The following is a 14,261-nucleotide window of genomic DNA, read 5'->3' as shown; positions in this document are numbered from 1 at the left end:
TCATGAGCTTCGCTACGCTTCATTCCGGTTCTAAAGCAACAACTGGCATAAGATCGGCATATACGATATATCTGTTGTATATATGCAAGGGTATATGCTTGTTGTTTTTTTCATATTTGTTTTTTTTTTTTGTGGCTGGCAGCTACATCAAAGTTTGAACTTACATACGCCATATGTTCAGATATCAGAGATAGCATTTCCCAAGCACTCCATCATGTATCAATGCCGGCCGGTCTTGTTGTATTTGCTTAACGCAAACAAAGATAAAACTTAATTATACACTTCATACAGATTGAAAGCGTTTCTACGAGTAATCGTCCATTTCGAAGTTGACTCAACTGTGCGTATTTGCTTATATCGCATTAAGAAATCACTTAAAGAGTTGTGGATATATCCACTGCACTCTCTTCTGTATACATACCGACATACATATATTTATATATATATTACCCGGCATTTTTTGCAGTGCGTATATATGTAAGTTGGTTTGTGTGTGGCCCTCAATAATAGCGTCATTTCTATTTTCATAAAGGCCTGCTTTTGCTTTCTGTGTCGCAGTAAGTGTTTGTGTATATGGCATGGTATGGCTAGTTGATAAATATAATACTTAATGTTTTAAGAGCGCTGATAACTCGTGTGCCGGCATTCTGAATGTTCTTTTTTTTTTTTGTTTTTTAATTTATTTTTGGTGAATGAAAACGAATTCCACGCATAAGTTAGCAGTTTGTTTTATTTTTGGGCAGACTTAAGGGCTCCAGGTTAGGTTAAGGTATCATCCTGAAGATTAGATCTGTATGAAAAATATATTTTATATATCGTAAGCAGTAATTTCGCTGGGTTTGTCATAAATCTATAAGTATGGTAAACATGCTTGTTTTCGAATTCGGAAATGCAGAGTTCTTTGTTCATTCTTGTTTCCGACATTTCACTTTTACTATTTGTTTCCTATTTTCTCGCATAATTTTTAAATGTGGATTGCGAGTGCCAATTTAAATGGAAGAATTGAAAATAATATTAAATAAATTAGAATAGCTTAAAAATACTTAAGTAGTAGTTTAATTGTGGAAATCTTTTGAATGACTTCTGCCGAAGTTCTAAGACACCAAACTATTTATAACCGAGCAATTCTATCTAGATTTATTTTTCCTATTAGTTTTCTACATTTTTTTATAGCTCTATAAAAACTATAGCTCTTAACTCAGGTTCTTATCGGAACACATTTATCACTGTCATAAAACATTGCAAAGTCACACACAGATACAGTCGCAAAAAAAAAAAAGAGACAAGTTTTGAAAGCGAAAATATGTGCGTAAATTTCGTTATCTAATTTGTTGTAAATCTCGCAGTGCATTGAAGAAGCGTCAAACTTAAATCAAGTGCCTAAACCAACCAGTGCTGACTATGACTATGTCAAATTGAAAGAATCGCAAGATTTAGACATGCCTCAGCATAGATCGGGTCGCAAGGCGACCCAAACTAAAACCATAACCCAAACCACAACTGCCTATGTGGCAGAGGAAAGTGACTATGACTTCGCGTTCGAGTTTCAGGTAATGCAACCAACTCTCAACCCCCCAATATTCCACACTCTCCCCAACTCTCTCCCTCTCGTAAAGCTGAAGAAACGCAAATTTCTTTTTAACTTTTGTTTTGCTAATAATGCTTCTTTTCCCCGGATAGCAATACGCTGAGAGTCTACAGAAACCGCTCAAGACCTTTAGAGTTGATTTCAGTGCGGGCAGCGTGCCAACTGGCGATGGTTATGCTGCACGCCCGGATGATCTCTATACCACGACATATAGCACAACACAGTAAGTAAAGTTTCTAAAGTTTTCTATTGAGTACACTCAAAAATAAAGAAGAAATATATATATATAAAAATTAAATTAGATGATAGAAGAAATAAATGACATAAACTTTAATTACATTCTAATTTGGATTCAATTGTATATTTTGAACTTAAATTAGTTTATTTTTTTGAGTGTAGTTATTCCATAGTTTCAAGTGTATTACATATTTTTCGTTTTTCTTCAGATTCAGCTCAACGAAAACAACGAAAAGCTCCTCGAAGAGCATTTACAGCAGCGATGGCATCGATGCCGCTGGCCAGGAGTCGGGAGCTACACCACAGTCGCAGATTCAATTCAACGAGATACGCAGCCTGAAGCGTATGCAACAGCTGGGAGGTAATGGCACCTCCGTGCTGGACATTGCCGGCATACGTGATCCGCGCACAGGTCGCGTTTTGACTATTGGTGAAGCCATACAGCTGCGAATACTGGACGTGCGCACCGGCGAGATGCTGGTGGGTGAGCGTCGCATAACACTCGAACAGGCTGCGGAACAAGGCCTGATCGATGCGCAGTTGGCGCGCCAGCTTCTGCAGCCAGGCGCTGGACGAGATGCAGCCGGACGTGAGCTCTCACTGCTGGAGGTGATACAGCGCGAGATAAACGAAGCCGAGTCCGGCTATGAGACGGCCGAGAAACGCATCAAGGTAAACAACACAGTCACAGTAGAGCAGTTGCCACTGCCAACGCAATCCCCCTTGGATGTAGCATCCCCCGAGAAACCTAGAAATATTGTCGATGCCATTTGTGCGGGCAGTGTGGATGCCAAGACGGGCCTATATCGCGTCAAGTCGGGCCAAACAATTAGCCTGGCCGAGGCGTACGAGCGTGGCTATCTGATACGCCACGAATCGGTGACAATTAAATCGAATGCGCTGTGTTTAAGCGATGCCATTGCCCATGGCTTGGTGGATAGTGCTGGCTGGATAATAGATCGCAATTCGGGTGATAAGTTCCGTTTGGATTCGGCCATTGCCAATCAGCTGATCGATGCGAGCGTTCGCGAAATCGTCGATGCCAAACGCGACGTGAAAATTACTCTGCAAGCCGCGCTGCAGTCGGGCGTGTTAAATGCTAAAACCGGTCGCTACCTGAACGAGGTGACCAAAGAGAAGCTCAGCTTCTTGGAGGCACGAAATCGTCAATTGATTGTTAAACCGTATACCCTTAAAGATATATGTGATCTTAATCTGCTCGATAAACAGTCCCTGATCACAAGTCCAATGCGTCGCGAAAAACTAAGCATTATGCAGGCCATCGAGACGGGAGTTTTAGATGGCAATCAGCTCAAGTGCATTACGAAGCGTAAGGGTGAGTTAATCACACTGCAGGAGGCAATTGCCGATGGCATTGTGCTACCAGCCGAGTGTAAATATCGTGATTTTATGACGGGCGAGTTAATTAGCATACCCGAGGCTGTGGAACGTGGCCTAATAAGTTCAGTATCACAGCGTTCCATTTTCGATATCGATGGTTTCAAGGATTTGCGTAGCAATGATTATGTCAGCTTTAATGTGGCCCTCTCGCGTGATATTTTACGTCGCAAGAGCACGGGCTTTGCCTTAGAGACAGGTCGGGATAGTCTAGTCCCACTTGAGGTGGCCGTTGGTGAGGGTCTGGTACGGCAGGAGGTTTATGAAATGTTTAGTCGCGGCATTGGCGTTCATAATGCCAGCGGCAAGGAGCTTAGCGTTTTTGATCTGGTCTATCACAATCTTATTGACCCGAAGACTGGTTATTTACTTGATCCCAAGACTGGTGAGACAGTGCCTCTGGACAGCGCCATTGAGCGCAAGTTCATCACACCTGAAGGTGGTTTGCTGCTTAGCAGCCTGCTCAACATTACGTTGACCACTGAGACTGTGACTAGAACGATCAATCGTTATGTGACCATACGTGCCGGCTCTCAGGAGCCAGGTGATACAGTTTTACTGACCTTTACCGAGGCAGTGCGTCAGGGTTTCATTGACGAGGATAGACAGCTATTTAAAGATCCCAAAACGGGCAATGTTTATTCGGTGCAGCAGGCGCTAAATTATGGGCTACTTGTACCCGACAGCAATCAAACGGTGCCGGAGCCCACAAATCGCAAAAAGACCAAGTCCACCATAACCATAGTGACCAAGCAAATAATGCCCGAAGCGGAACCTATTAAACTCAACACACAGCATACTAAATATGTGGAAAAATCCGTGGAAATACCCATTTCCCAGGAGCTAATCAAACCCCAGCGTATTGTCTCGGAGTTTATTAATCTTGAGAAGAGCAGCTACATGGAACAGAATGTTACAGAGCGTCAAATTATGGAGCTACCGCCGGGCGGCTGGCGCTTGAAGGATGCCATTGAACAGCGTCTATTTAATCCCGATACGGGCGTATTCCATGTCCAGGGCACAGATCGTCTGGTCAACTTTGAGGAATGCATAGACAAGCAGATTATCAACAATTTATCTGTCGCTGTTATTGAACCCAACACGGGAGATAAAATATCTGTGAAGTCTGCCTTTGAGCGTGACATTCTGGACAGCTATGGCAACTATACAAACAACAGGCAGCAGGTCCTAGGCATGCGCAGCGCCATTTCCGAAGGTAAAATTCTATTGGAGACGGTACCGGCTACACGTGGCGCCAGCCAGAAAACAATTCTACGCATAACTCGGGTAAATAACATGCCTGATGTGCTCGAGGTATCGACACCATTGCACGATGCACCACCACGCTTCGTGGAGGTCGGCACCTGCCAACGTGAACTGGCCTCACCGGAGCCACTGCAAATAGCACCAGGTGCCATCTACGATCCGTCCACTGCGCTTGTTATTTTCACCCAAAGCGGAGAGACGGAGAACATTTTTGACGCCGCGCGTCAGGGTCTAATCGATGAGCAGCTTATTAAAATTGTGGATCCAACGACGAAACAACAAATTTCGGTTACAGAAGCAATTGCTAGATCTATCTACGATCCACGCACGGCTACCATTCTGAATGCCGAAGGGCAACCGGTGGATTTAATAACGGCTACCAAATTGGGTCTGCTTAGTGTAGTCGGTGCTCCACTCGTAGCTGCTGAGGGTGCACTGCGCACTGTGCGATTTGTGGTTGATCCACGAACTGGTGAGCAGATACCCGTTGAGGTGGCTTACGAACGTGGCATAGTGTCACGTGATCAGCTTCAGCGCGGACGCTCTTTCGAAAACGAACCCACAATGACAACAACAACAACTGAGGAGAAGGTTGTGGTGCTTCAGAAGATGCGTAAGATTATACTGAAACCGCGGGATGCACTACGCAAGTGTATACTCGATGAGGAGACCTGCCAAATACTTGAAGATACACGCAACTTTACCAATGCCCAGAGCGAAGTCGTAAACATTAGCGAGGCTTTGAATACTGGCCTGATTGATGGGCGTCGTGGTCAGGTGGCTGATCCACAGCGCAATCGTGTTCTCAATCTGCGACAGGCTGTTGAACAGAAGATCATCGATCCGGAGCAAACAAATCACATACTTATGCCCCTGGCCAAGAGTCTGTCCATTCCCAAGCTGCAGTCGCAGGGTCTAATTGATCCACAAACACAGACTATTGTCCATCCGGAGAGTGGTTATCCTTTGAGCATACACGAGGCCATTGTTTGTGAAGTAATCGATCCACATTCCAAACTGCAAAAACCCACAAAGTGCACCCTAGAGGAGGCCATCGAAAAGGGCATTATCAATCCAGATGAATCCACATTCAACTATAAAAATAAAACCCTCAACATTTCGGAAGCCATCGAAGCACATCTGTTCGATGCGAGCTATGACAAGCAAAAATTCAAAGTAGAAATACCTCCTGTGGGCATGATATTCCCAGTGGCTGTAGAAAAAAGTCTAGTGGAGCCTACAAAGCGTGTTGTGCTCCATCCTATCACCAAAAAAGCTCTGCCCATTAAGCAGGCCATCGAGGATAACTTCATCATGTCCATACCCTATGCTCCCAAAGCGGATGCCATTGAGGTTGTTACTGCGCTGGAACGAGGTCTAATTGATGTGGCTGCACAAACCTATACACAACCCACGACAGGCGAGCGACTGTCGTTGCGTCAGGCACTGGAGAACGGCGTGCTGGTAGTTAAACCACTTTCCGATTTTGTTATCAATCAAAAACCCATAGCCAACACCGAGATAATGGAAACGCTGCGGGCGGTGCACACAGTGACCACCAAAACCATTGAACTAATGCAGGGTTATGTACTCATCTCTAATAATGAGGTGCAGAATGTCAATACGGGTGAGGTGTGTAGTCTGGAGCAAGCCAAGGAGCTAGGTATATTACGCGAGGAAGAAACAACACGTGAAACCAAAACTACAGCAGGTGAACCAGCAGAACAGGTGGCTCATAGCACATTGCCTATCGCTAGCGATAAGACTGTGATCGTCGAAGAGCGCACACAAACAGTTGTGGTAAGCTCAGATACGAAAAAACAGGAGCTGCAAGTGGTCAGCACCACACAATCCACTAAAGAAGTTCCAGAGAATGCAGCAAAGCCCAGCAAGGAGCCATCCAAAACTCTACAGAATGTCAAAGAGGCAGCAAAAATGGGCGCGTTGGGTGTCATTGCAGCTCCAGTACTGGCTGGTGGTGCTATTGTCAGCGGCGTTAAGAGTCTGATTAAGTCCGCCAAGTCAACCGGTGAAGATGCCAAAACCACCACGATAACAACGTCTATCAGTAGCAAGGAATCAACGTCGCAACCAGAAAAACCTCAAGTGACCTTTATCGAAGAGGAGCGTAAGGCAGCGCAACCACAGTCCCAACAATTGCCAAGTGAAGTTGACAACCTGCTGCAGGATACGGAAAAGTTTATAAGCAGCACAACCGCCAACTTTATAGCAAATGAACAACAGCAGCATTTACCTAAGGATCAATCACAAGCAGTGATTAAACCAGACGAAACAACCACCGCGTCCACAACAACAACAACAACTGTGACAACAATAACTACCTCAAAAACAACAACGGAAGCTATGCCTGTCACTGTCAAGGAAGAACCACTAAAAGAAATATTAGCGGAGCAACCAAAGGAGTCAACGATAGTCAAAGAAATTCCAGAGCGCAAACGGGAAGTGATCGAAACCGTCCAAACTGTGACTAGTGAGAAGTCAATACCAACTGATCCACAAAGGGAAAATCTTTTGGAGCAGCCCAAGGAGACAACAAAGGTCATGGAAACACCAGAAGCAAAACGAGATGTCACTAAAATCACGGAAACCGTTGAAACTGTGACCCGTGAGGAGCCAACTCCAGAGCCAGTCCAACAACAAAAGGACTCGCCTAAGCCTGCAGAAAGGGCAAACACTTCGGACCCAGTTGCCAAGCCGGAGCCCGCCCCAAGGACTGCTGTTAAGGAGGAAGTAACGGAATTTGAGCCACCCTACACAGCACCACTGGCGCCTTTCCAAGAGACAATAGCCAAGGAAAGTGACATTGGAACGGACGAACCACTTACCACGGACTCACAAAGTACTGTCACAATAACCACAACACAGGTGACAACAACGAAAACTACAGATACCGATCCAACTCTGACGGAAACAACTATCAAAAGAGAGGGCACACCGGAGAAACTTGTGAAAGAGCCAGAACATGTGATTTCTGAACATCCAGTGCAACCAATTGAATCAAGTGATATTTTACTTGATGAGCAAATTGTGACTGTCGAGGAGCCCACTACAACAGAGTCTACAACAACTAAAACTACAATAACCACAACAACAATCACAAGTGAAGAGCAGAAACCACATGAAGTTGTGAGTGTGATGGAAGGGATAAAGGAGGTGCCTAAGGATGAAACAGTTGCAGCCAAGAAAGCTGCGGTAGTGACAAAGGATCAGCCTAAAAAGGAAAAGTCTCCAATTAAAGAAATAGTTGTTGAAGTAACAGAGGAGAGTAAAGAGCAACCCAAGGAACAGTCTCCAACCAAGGAAATAATTGAAGCCGTCTCAGAGAAGACCAAGCCGGAACCTAAGGAACCAAGCCCAGAAGCACCCACTGTAAGCGTTCGCACCACAGAAACAGTAACCTCAACAACTGTAACATCAAAGCAACCGCAACAACCAGGGGCTCTAGAGGAACTCAAACAACCAGATACCACGACAGACAAGCATCAAACAGTTGTGGATTTCATACAACACGAGAAAACAGCGCAACCTGCTTCAGGTGGTGGCAGCAATATAATGCAAAACGTCAAGGATGCAGCTAAATTAGGCGCAATGGCTATAGTAGGAGCGCCTATCTTGGCAGGTAAAGCCTTGGTGGATGCGCTTAGCACGGATAATACTACCAAACCCACACAGCAGATTACAGAAATTATCACGCAAACAGGACAAGAAATTCAGCCAGCGGCACCCGAACATGACAGCGCAAGTAGCACCACAATTGTGACCAAAATAACAACAACCACCACCACAACAACAACTAGTAAATCCACGGAATCTACACCCGACGATGAGGCGCGTGATACAGTGGAGACACAAGTTAGCACAGTGGAGCACACGGGCAAACGTGAAGTGCCCATGACGCTGGCCATTGGTGATGCTATATCACAGAAATTGATCAGCCCCGAGGAGTGTCAAGTTATTGTGGATGGTGAACCACAGTCGCAAAGTGTGGCTGCACTACTCAAGGAGGAACAGCTCAGTCCATTGGATGAGGTGCAAATCATAGACGATAAATTGATTATTCTACAGCAGATTACCTACTTGGTGGATGTAGATACAGAATTGACGCCCGAAAAGCTCAGTGAACTAAACATCTATGATACAAAACATCAATACTTCTTAGATCCGTCGACTGGTCAGAAAATATCCTTCCAAACACTCGTCTTTGACATGAACATATTCAATCCCGAAACGATTCTGGTCAAGAATTTTAACACCGACAAATATGAGACCCTAACCGCTGCACTCGAACGTCCCTTGTTAGATAAGCACACAGGTCACATGGTAGATCCCAAAACAGGCAAAAAAATACCGTTCTTTGAATGCATCGAACAACAATGGATTATACGTGCCAATCCCGAAGAACAGCGACCCGCTCCCATTGAAAATGTTACTATAGACTCACAGACAGGAAAAGTGGTACTTGACGATGGTCAAGTTTGTTCCATTGTTGAGGCTATCAACCGTGGCAAACTGGACATACAGTCGATATCGGTGCGCGACCCAGTTAGCGGTGAGGTAATTCCATTGCGTATGGCAATTGAGTTGGGTGTGGTTGATATGCAGGCTGGTACGGTCATAGATATACAGACACTAAAAGAAATACCCATGGAGCTGGCTTTCCAGTTGGGTTTCCTGGTACCCGGTGCACGTAAACCAATTTCCCTAGAAGCGGCTGTACGCAAGGGTCTGTACGACCCCGAGACAGGCAAGCTTTACGACTCCGAGTCTCAGAATCAGGTCGACGTGCAAAAGTCTATAGAAATTGGTCTGGTGGATCCCAAAATTTCGCTGATTGTGGATACAGTTACCAAAAAGGAATTGAAGCTCGATTGCGCTATTGAGGATGAGCTTGTGGTGCCAGCCACCGGTAAGATTAAAGATAACAAGAATAATAAGCTTGTGCCGTTTGATGTGGGCGTTCAACAGCGTCTGGTGAAGACCGACAGCGTCACCTGGAGCCTGCCTGAGGTGCTGCAGCGTGAATTTTATTCGCCAAGCACAGGTAAAGTGCTAAATCCTGTTACGGGTGAAGATATTCTGCTTCAGCAGGCCATTGAAATGGGCTTTGTTGAGTTGGATTCCACACTAGTTAAGGATACCGAGCATGATAAGATTTTACCAGGCAAGGAAGCTGCCAAAGTGGGTCTTCTGGATACGGTGCGTGGCATTCTTAGCTCGCCCAACATTAGCCTGGACGAGGCCTTTGTCAAAGGTTATCTTATAAGCACCAAGAAACCCTGGTCTCTAGTCGATTGTCTGCTGCGTGGTCTTTACGACCCTTCGACAGCTAAATTTAACATTGACGGCAAACAGCTTGACTTAAAGTCGGCCATTGCGCAGAAACTCATCAATCCCGAAGAGTTAGTGCTGTTGGATCCCAAAACTGAATCAATTATTTCCTTGAATGAGGCCATTGCCAAGGGCTATTTGGATCCAGTTGGTGGCTTTGTCATTAATCCGTATGCTTCAACGAAACTCTCTCTGCACGAAGCTCTCGAGAATCGCATTCTTATACCCCCCAAACGCAAGCGCAGCCTGCCCGATGCTGTTTATAGGGGCCTATACGATCCCAAGACCGGCCAGTTTAGCAATACGATCACGCGGGAGAAATTAACAACTGAACGTGCCATTCGTAGGGGTATACTCGATCCCGATTCGACGGTCGTCAATGTTTCAGGTCACGTTGTACCATTTGGTGTGGCCACCGAAACGGGCATTGTGGATAGTCAACAAGGCACGGTTAGGGATGCAGATGATCAGCAAATTGATTTCAAGGAAGCCTTTGATAAGGGAGTCCTGGTAGAGGCTAAGAAGCCCTTGCGTCTTATAGAAGCTGTTGTCAAGAATATTTACGATGAGAGCGATGGTCACTTTGTTGATCCCAGGTCTGGTGAGAAACTGAACTTTGCCGAGGCTTTGAATACCAATCTCTTAGATGAGCACAGCGTCCAGATTAGGGATTTCAATAGTGGTTTGTACAAACAGCTCAGCCTAACGCATGCTAAGGATACAGGTCTTATAGATGCTCAGAATGCCAAGCTGCTTTATAATAATCAGTCAATGACCATTAAGCATGCTTTTAACATTGGCATTCTGATGGACGTGAATGCTCCAATAAGCGTGCAGCGCGCTATACATCAGGGTCTCTTCGATGATAAGACTGGTAAATTGACTGATCCCAAAACCGGACGGAAAATTACCCTATTAGAGGGCATGCGCAGCTTTGTCATTAATCCCCAGCTGCCCTGTTATTTCGATGAGCAGTCTGAGCAAATGTTCAGCCTCAGCGAAACCTGTCGCAATGGCATCATCAATAGAAGGGAGGGCGTCTTTAAGGAACCAGGCAGTACTAGCTTTGTACCACTTGGTGAGGCATTAAGCTTGGGTCTGATTGTGGACATAGAAAATGCTGGCTTTGGGCTATATGAGCTTTTGGCCATGGGCTTCTATGATGTGACCACGCGTCAGGTGCTACATCCAGTGACCAATCGCAAGTTAAACCTTAATGAAGCCTGCGTCGAGGATGTTGTTAGTCTTTCCTCCAGTTTGGTCAAGCATTACGAATCCGGCAAATATATGCGCCTAGCGAATGCCATTAAAGAGCAACTCATTGATGATTCCAAGGGCTGTTATAATCTGGGTAGTGAACAAATAGATTTGCAGGCAGCTAGAGCACGTGGTTTAATTGTGTCCAACCGTCGTCTATTGAGCCTGGAAATGGTTCTGCGCATGCAGCTTTATCGATCCGAAACAGGCAAATTCTGTGATCCCACAACGGGCGAGTATCTAGATTTGATTGAAGCTATACACGCAGGCTTTATAGATCCAGCAAGTACTGTCTTTAAGAATCAGCTAACAGGCAAGGAATTACCCCTAACGGCTGCTATAGAAAATAGCGATATAGATGTAACTAAGGGACGCGTCTTCGATCCAAAATCCAAATCTACCTACAATTATGATGTAGCCTTCGCGCGTGGCATACTCGTGACCATACCCCGGCCTCTTACCGATCGCAACGAAATCGTGCGCCGTCAGGACAGCGTTGAACTCTTAAGTCAGACGCCCGTGAGCGTCGTTATTAGCAAACCCCGCGAAATGTCACTCGATGAAGCTATCAGATATAACATTATCGACCCGAAGACCGCACTCGTACGCGATTTCGATAGCTTTAAATACTTGCCCTATGCTTTGGCTCACGAACGCGGTCTCGTTGACGAATCAAAGCGCACGCTCGTCGATCCTAAAGCTTTATACTTTGCATTTGATCCCACGCTGTTGATCTATGTGCGGGAACCCGTTACATTCGATCAGGCGGCTGAATCCAAGTGTTTGGATCTGCAAACCGGCATGCTAACCTATCAGCCCGTAATCCCAGCCAGCGATGACAGCGCAAACGATTCACTGACTGTCATCGAAACGTCGCCCAAGATATACACGCTTAAGGATGCCGCCGGTGTTGGCATTATCGATCCCGATTCGGCGCTGGTCAAAGATCTGGCCAAAGCGAAGCTTGTGCGTTTGCCAGAGGCCTTCCGCAAGGGCCTGATGGATGCCAACAAGGCGAACGTGTTGAATACCCAAACCTCCAAGCTGTGCACACTGCAGGAGGCCTACGAGAGTGGCTTGATCTGTACACCCAAGCGTTCATTTGGTTTGCTAGAAGCCATCACATTTAATCTGTACAACCCGACCAATGGGTGTCTAGTTGATCCCTTCCAAATGCATCCCGATATCATCAAGCGAAAGAAGTACACATTGGCCGATGCCATTAGTGCAGGTCTTATTGATCCCTCCTCGACGGTGGTGCGTGATCCCAGCACTGGCATCATCTTACCACTGGCCGCTGCCATTAGCACTGGCTTAATAGATGCCACTGAAGGTCGTCTGAACGATGCCAATGACCCAAAAAATAATATCGATTTGGTGAAGGCCGCCGAGAAGGGCTTACTGCTACCAGCCGAACAGCGGGTAAGTTTCACAGACCTAGTCTGTCTCTGCGTCTATGTGTTTTAGCAGGTTTTTTACTTTCAAATTTCCAATTCACAATCAAAATATCGGAAAACCACAACAAAATTAGACAAACAAAATTTTACAACGCTTCGTGGCATGTTATTTTTGGTATACTCTATATATAATTTCTATAATAATCATTATTTTTCCGAAGTTTTGTTACGAACTTTTTGATCAGCGCGCTCTCTACTTTACTCTTTACTTTTCTTTCTATCATCAGACTAACCCACAGCTCTGTCTGCTTATCTAAAAGAAAACTCTACATTTTAATTTGCAAATCATTTTTATGATTATTATTATTTTATTTTGCTTGTCCTGAAAAATGGGCAAAAATTTCTTATATTGCAGCGCATGGCATTGAGTTTTATATGTTCTCGTTCACAAAACACATCAATAAAATCAAATCTATCGCATAATTTTTCAAATGAATCAACTAAAATTGCTGAACTTGCTTTCAATGATTTTCAAGTTAAGAATGCAGCAAGTAAAATGTCAATCAGCAAGTACTACATACCACATAATCACAACACAGATCGATTGTTATCATATAGACAACATTATAATCATCAAATTGCTTGATCTGGCAACGCAACGCAACGCGCGTCTCCATTACTCTCCATAACTACTCAGCACGAATGACGTCGGCAATAATAATTTACGATCTCTTTCTCATATACACACACATCTATTGATAACACAAAACATATACATACATATACTCGTACAAATTTATATGATATCTATATCACACATACCTACATATACTTCCTTTACTTTAAACTCTCGTAAGTTCCACCTAGGCAGAATTTTCCTTAGGTCCATTCCTAACTTTGCCAAACTGTAACGTTGTAAAGTCTTTATGAATAACTCTATTATATAATCTATATATATAATTTTCCAAATAATCCTCTTGGATATTGTAGACGCAATTTTGTTATATACAATTCATACTATACTGCCATCTTCGGTAATCAAATATTTCTGAAATCCATAGACCAACTGGTCTAACCTAAGCTAACCTTACTTTATATAAACATATTTTAAAAGTATCTTTGCCCTTATATAGTTTTTCTACGTTACAGTTTGGTCTGACTACAGTTGCTATAAGCCCTGGCAAATGTAGGTGTTTAGTTGTTGTAACTTGCTCTTAGTTTACTATGAACTAAGTTAGTATTTATTAGTATTTATTTTTACATATACATATTTTTTAAATACCAATTTTCTACCTATTTTCAGCATATTATACATACATTTATTCTTATATTATTTCGTTTGCAGTTTTTATTTTTGAGTATGCTCAGTACAAAACAAAAAAAAAAACAAAAAAGAAATATTAATAATAAAAACCCAAACTTAACACTAATCCAAGAAAACAATAAAACTCAACAACAAAAAACCATTAAAACGTAGTTAGATGCCCATACTAAAAGTAAAAGTAAAACTGTGTAGTTGCCCCAGCCCAAAAATAGTGCTCGTTAATTATTTAGTAGCGCTTATTAGTATGCCTTGGTGTTTTTGTACGTATTTATTATTTATAATAATTGTATTTGTTTTGTTATTAAACGCTTTAACGCCTAACCTAACCTAACCCTTGCCGCCCTATAAACTGCTTCCAAACTTTTGCGTATGCTTCTGCCGCTGCTTAAGTTTATCAAATTTCAGCTATTGTATGTTTGTGTGCTCTATATATATTTTGTGTTAC

General features: G+C 43.9%; 1 protein-coding gene across 50 annotated transcripts in view; it reads left to right on the top strand.

Annotated features, from left to right (window-relative positions):
- shot (dystonin-like protein short stop) overlaps nt 1-14,261 on the top strand; it is a 91,116-nt gene that overhangs the window by 57,182 nt on the left and 19,673 nt on the right. For 26 of the 50 annotated variants that reach the window (XR_011416887.1, XM_032437361.2, XM_070209863.1 and 23 more), the window contains 2 exons: nt 1,681-1,811; nt 2,035-12,517. The exons of 5 other annotated variants lie outside the window; for them this stretch is intronic. Coding sequence is in view for 44 of the 45 variants with exons in the window: in XM_032437361.2 (XP_032293252.1) it covers nt 1,681-1,811; nt 2,035-12,517 (10,614 nt within the window). In the remaining variant the exon portion in view is untranslated. Of the gene's footprint in view, nt 1-1,346; nt 1,551-1,680; nt 1,812-2,034; nt 12,518-14,261 lie in introns of all 50 variants that reach the window. 19 more of the 50 variants (XM_032437379.2, XM_032437375.2, XM_032437380.2 and 16 more) reach the window with 3 other exon arrangements.

The sequence above is a fragment of the Drosophila virilis genome, chromosome 5, assembly GCF_030788295.1.
Source record: "Drosophila virilis strain 15010-1051.87 chromosome 5, Dvir_AGI_RSII-ME, whole genome shotgun sequence".
NCBI classification, from domain to species: Eukaryota; Metazoa; Arthropoda; class Insecta; order Diptera; family Drosophilidae; genus Drosophila; species Drosophila virilis.
Note: the sequence above shows the minus strand (reverse complement) of the source record. Positions and strands in the feature narration are given on the sequence as shown.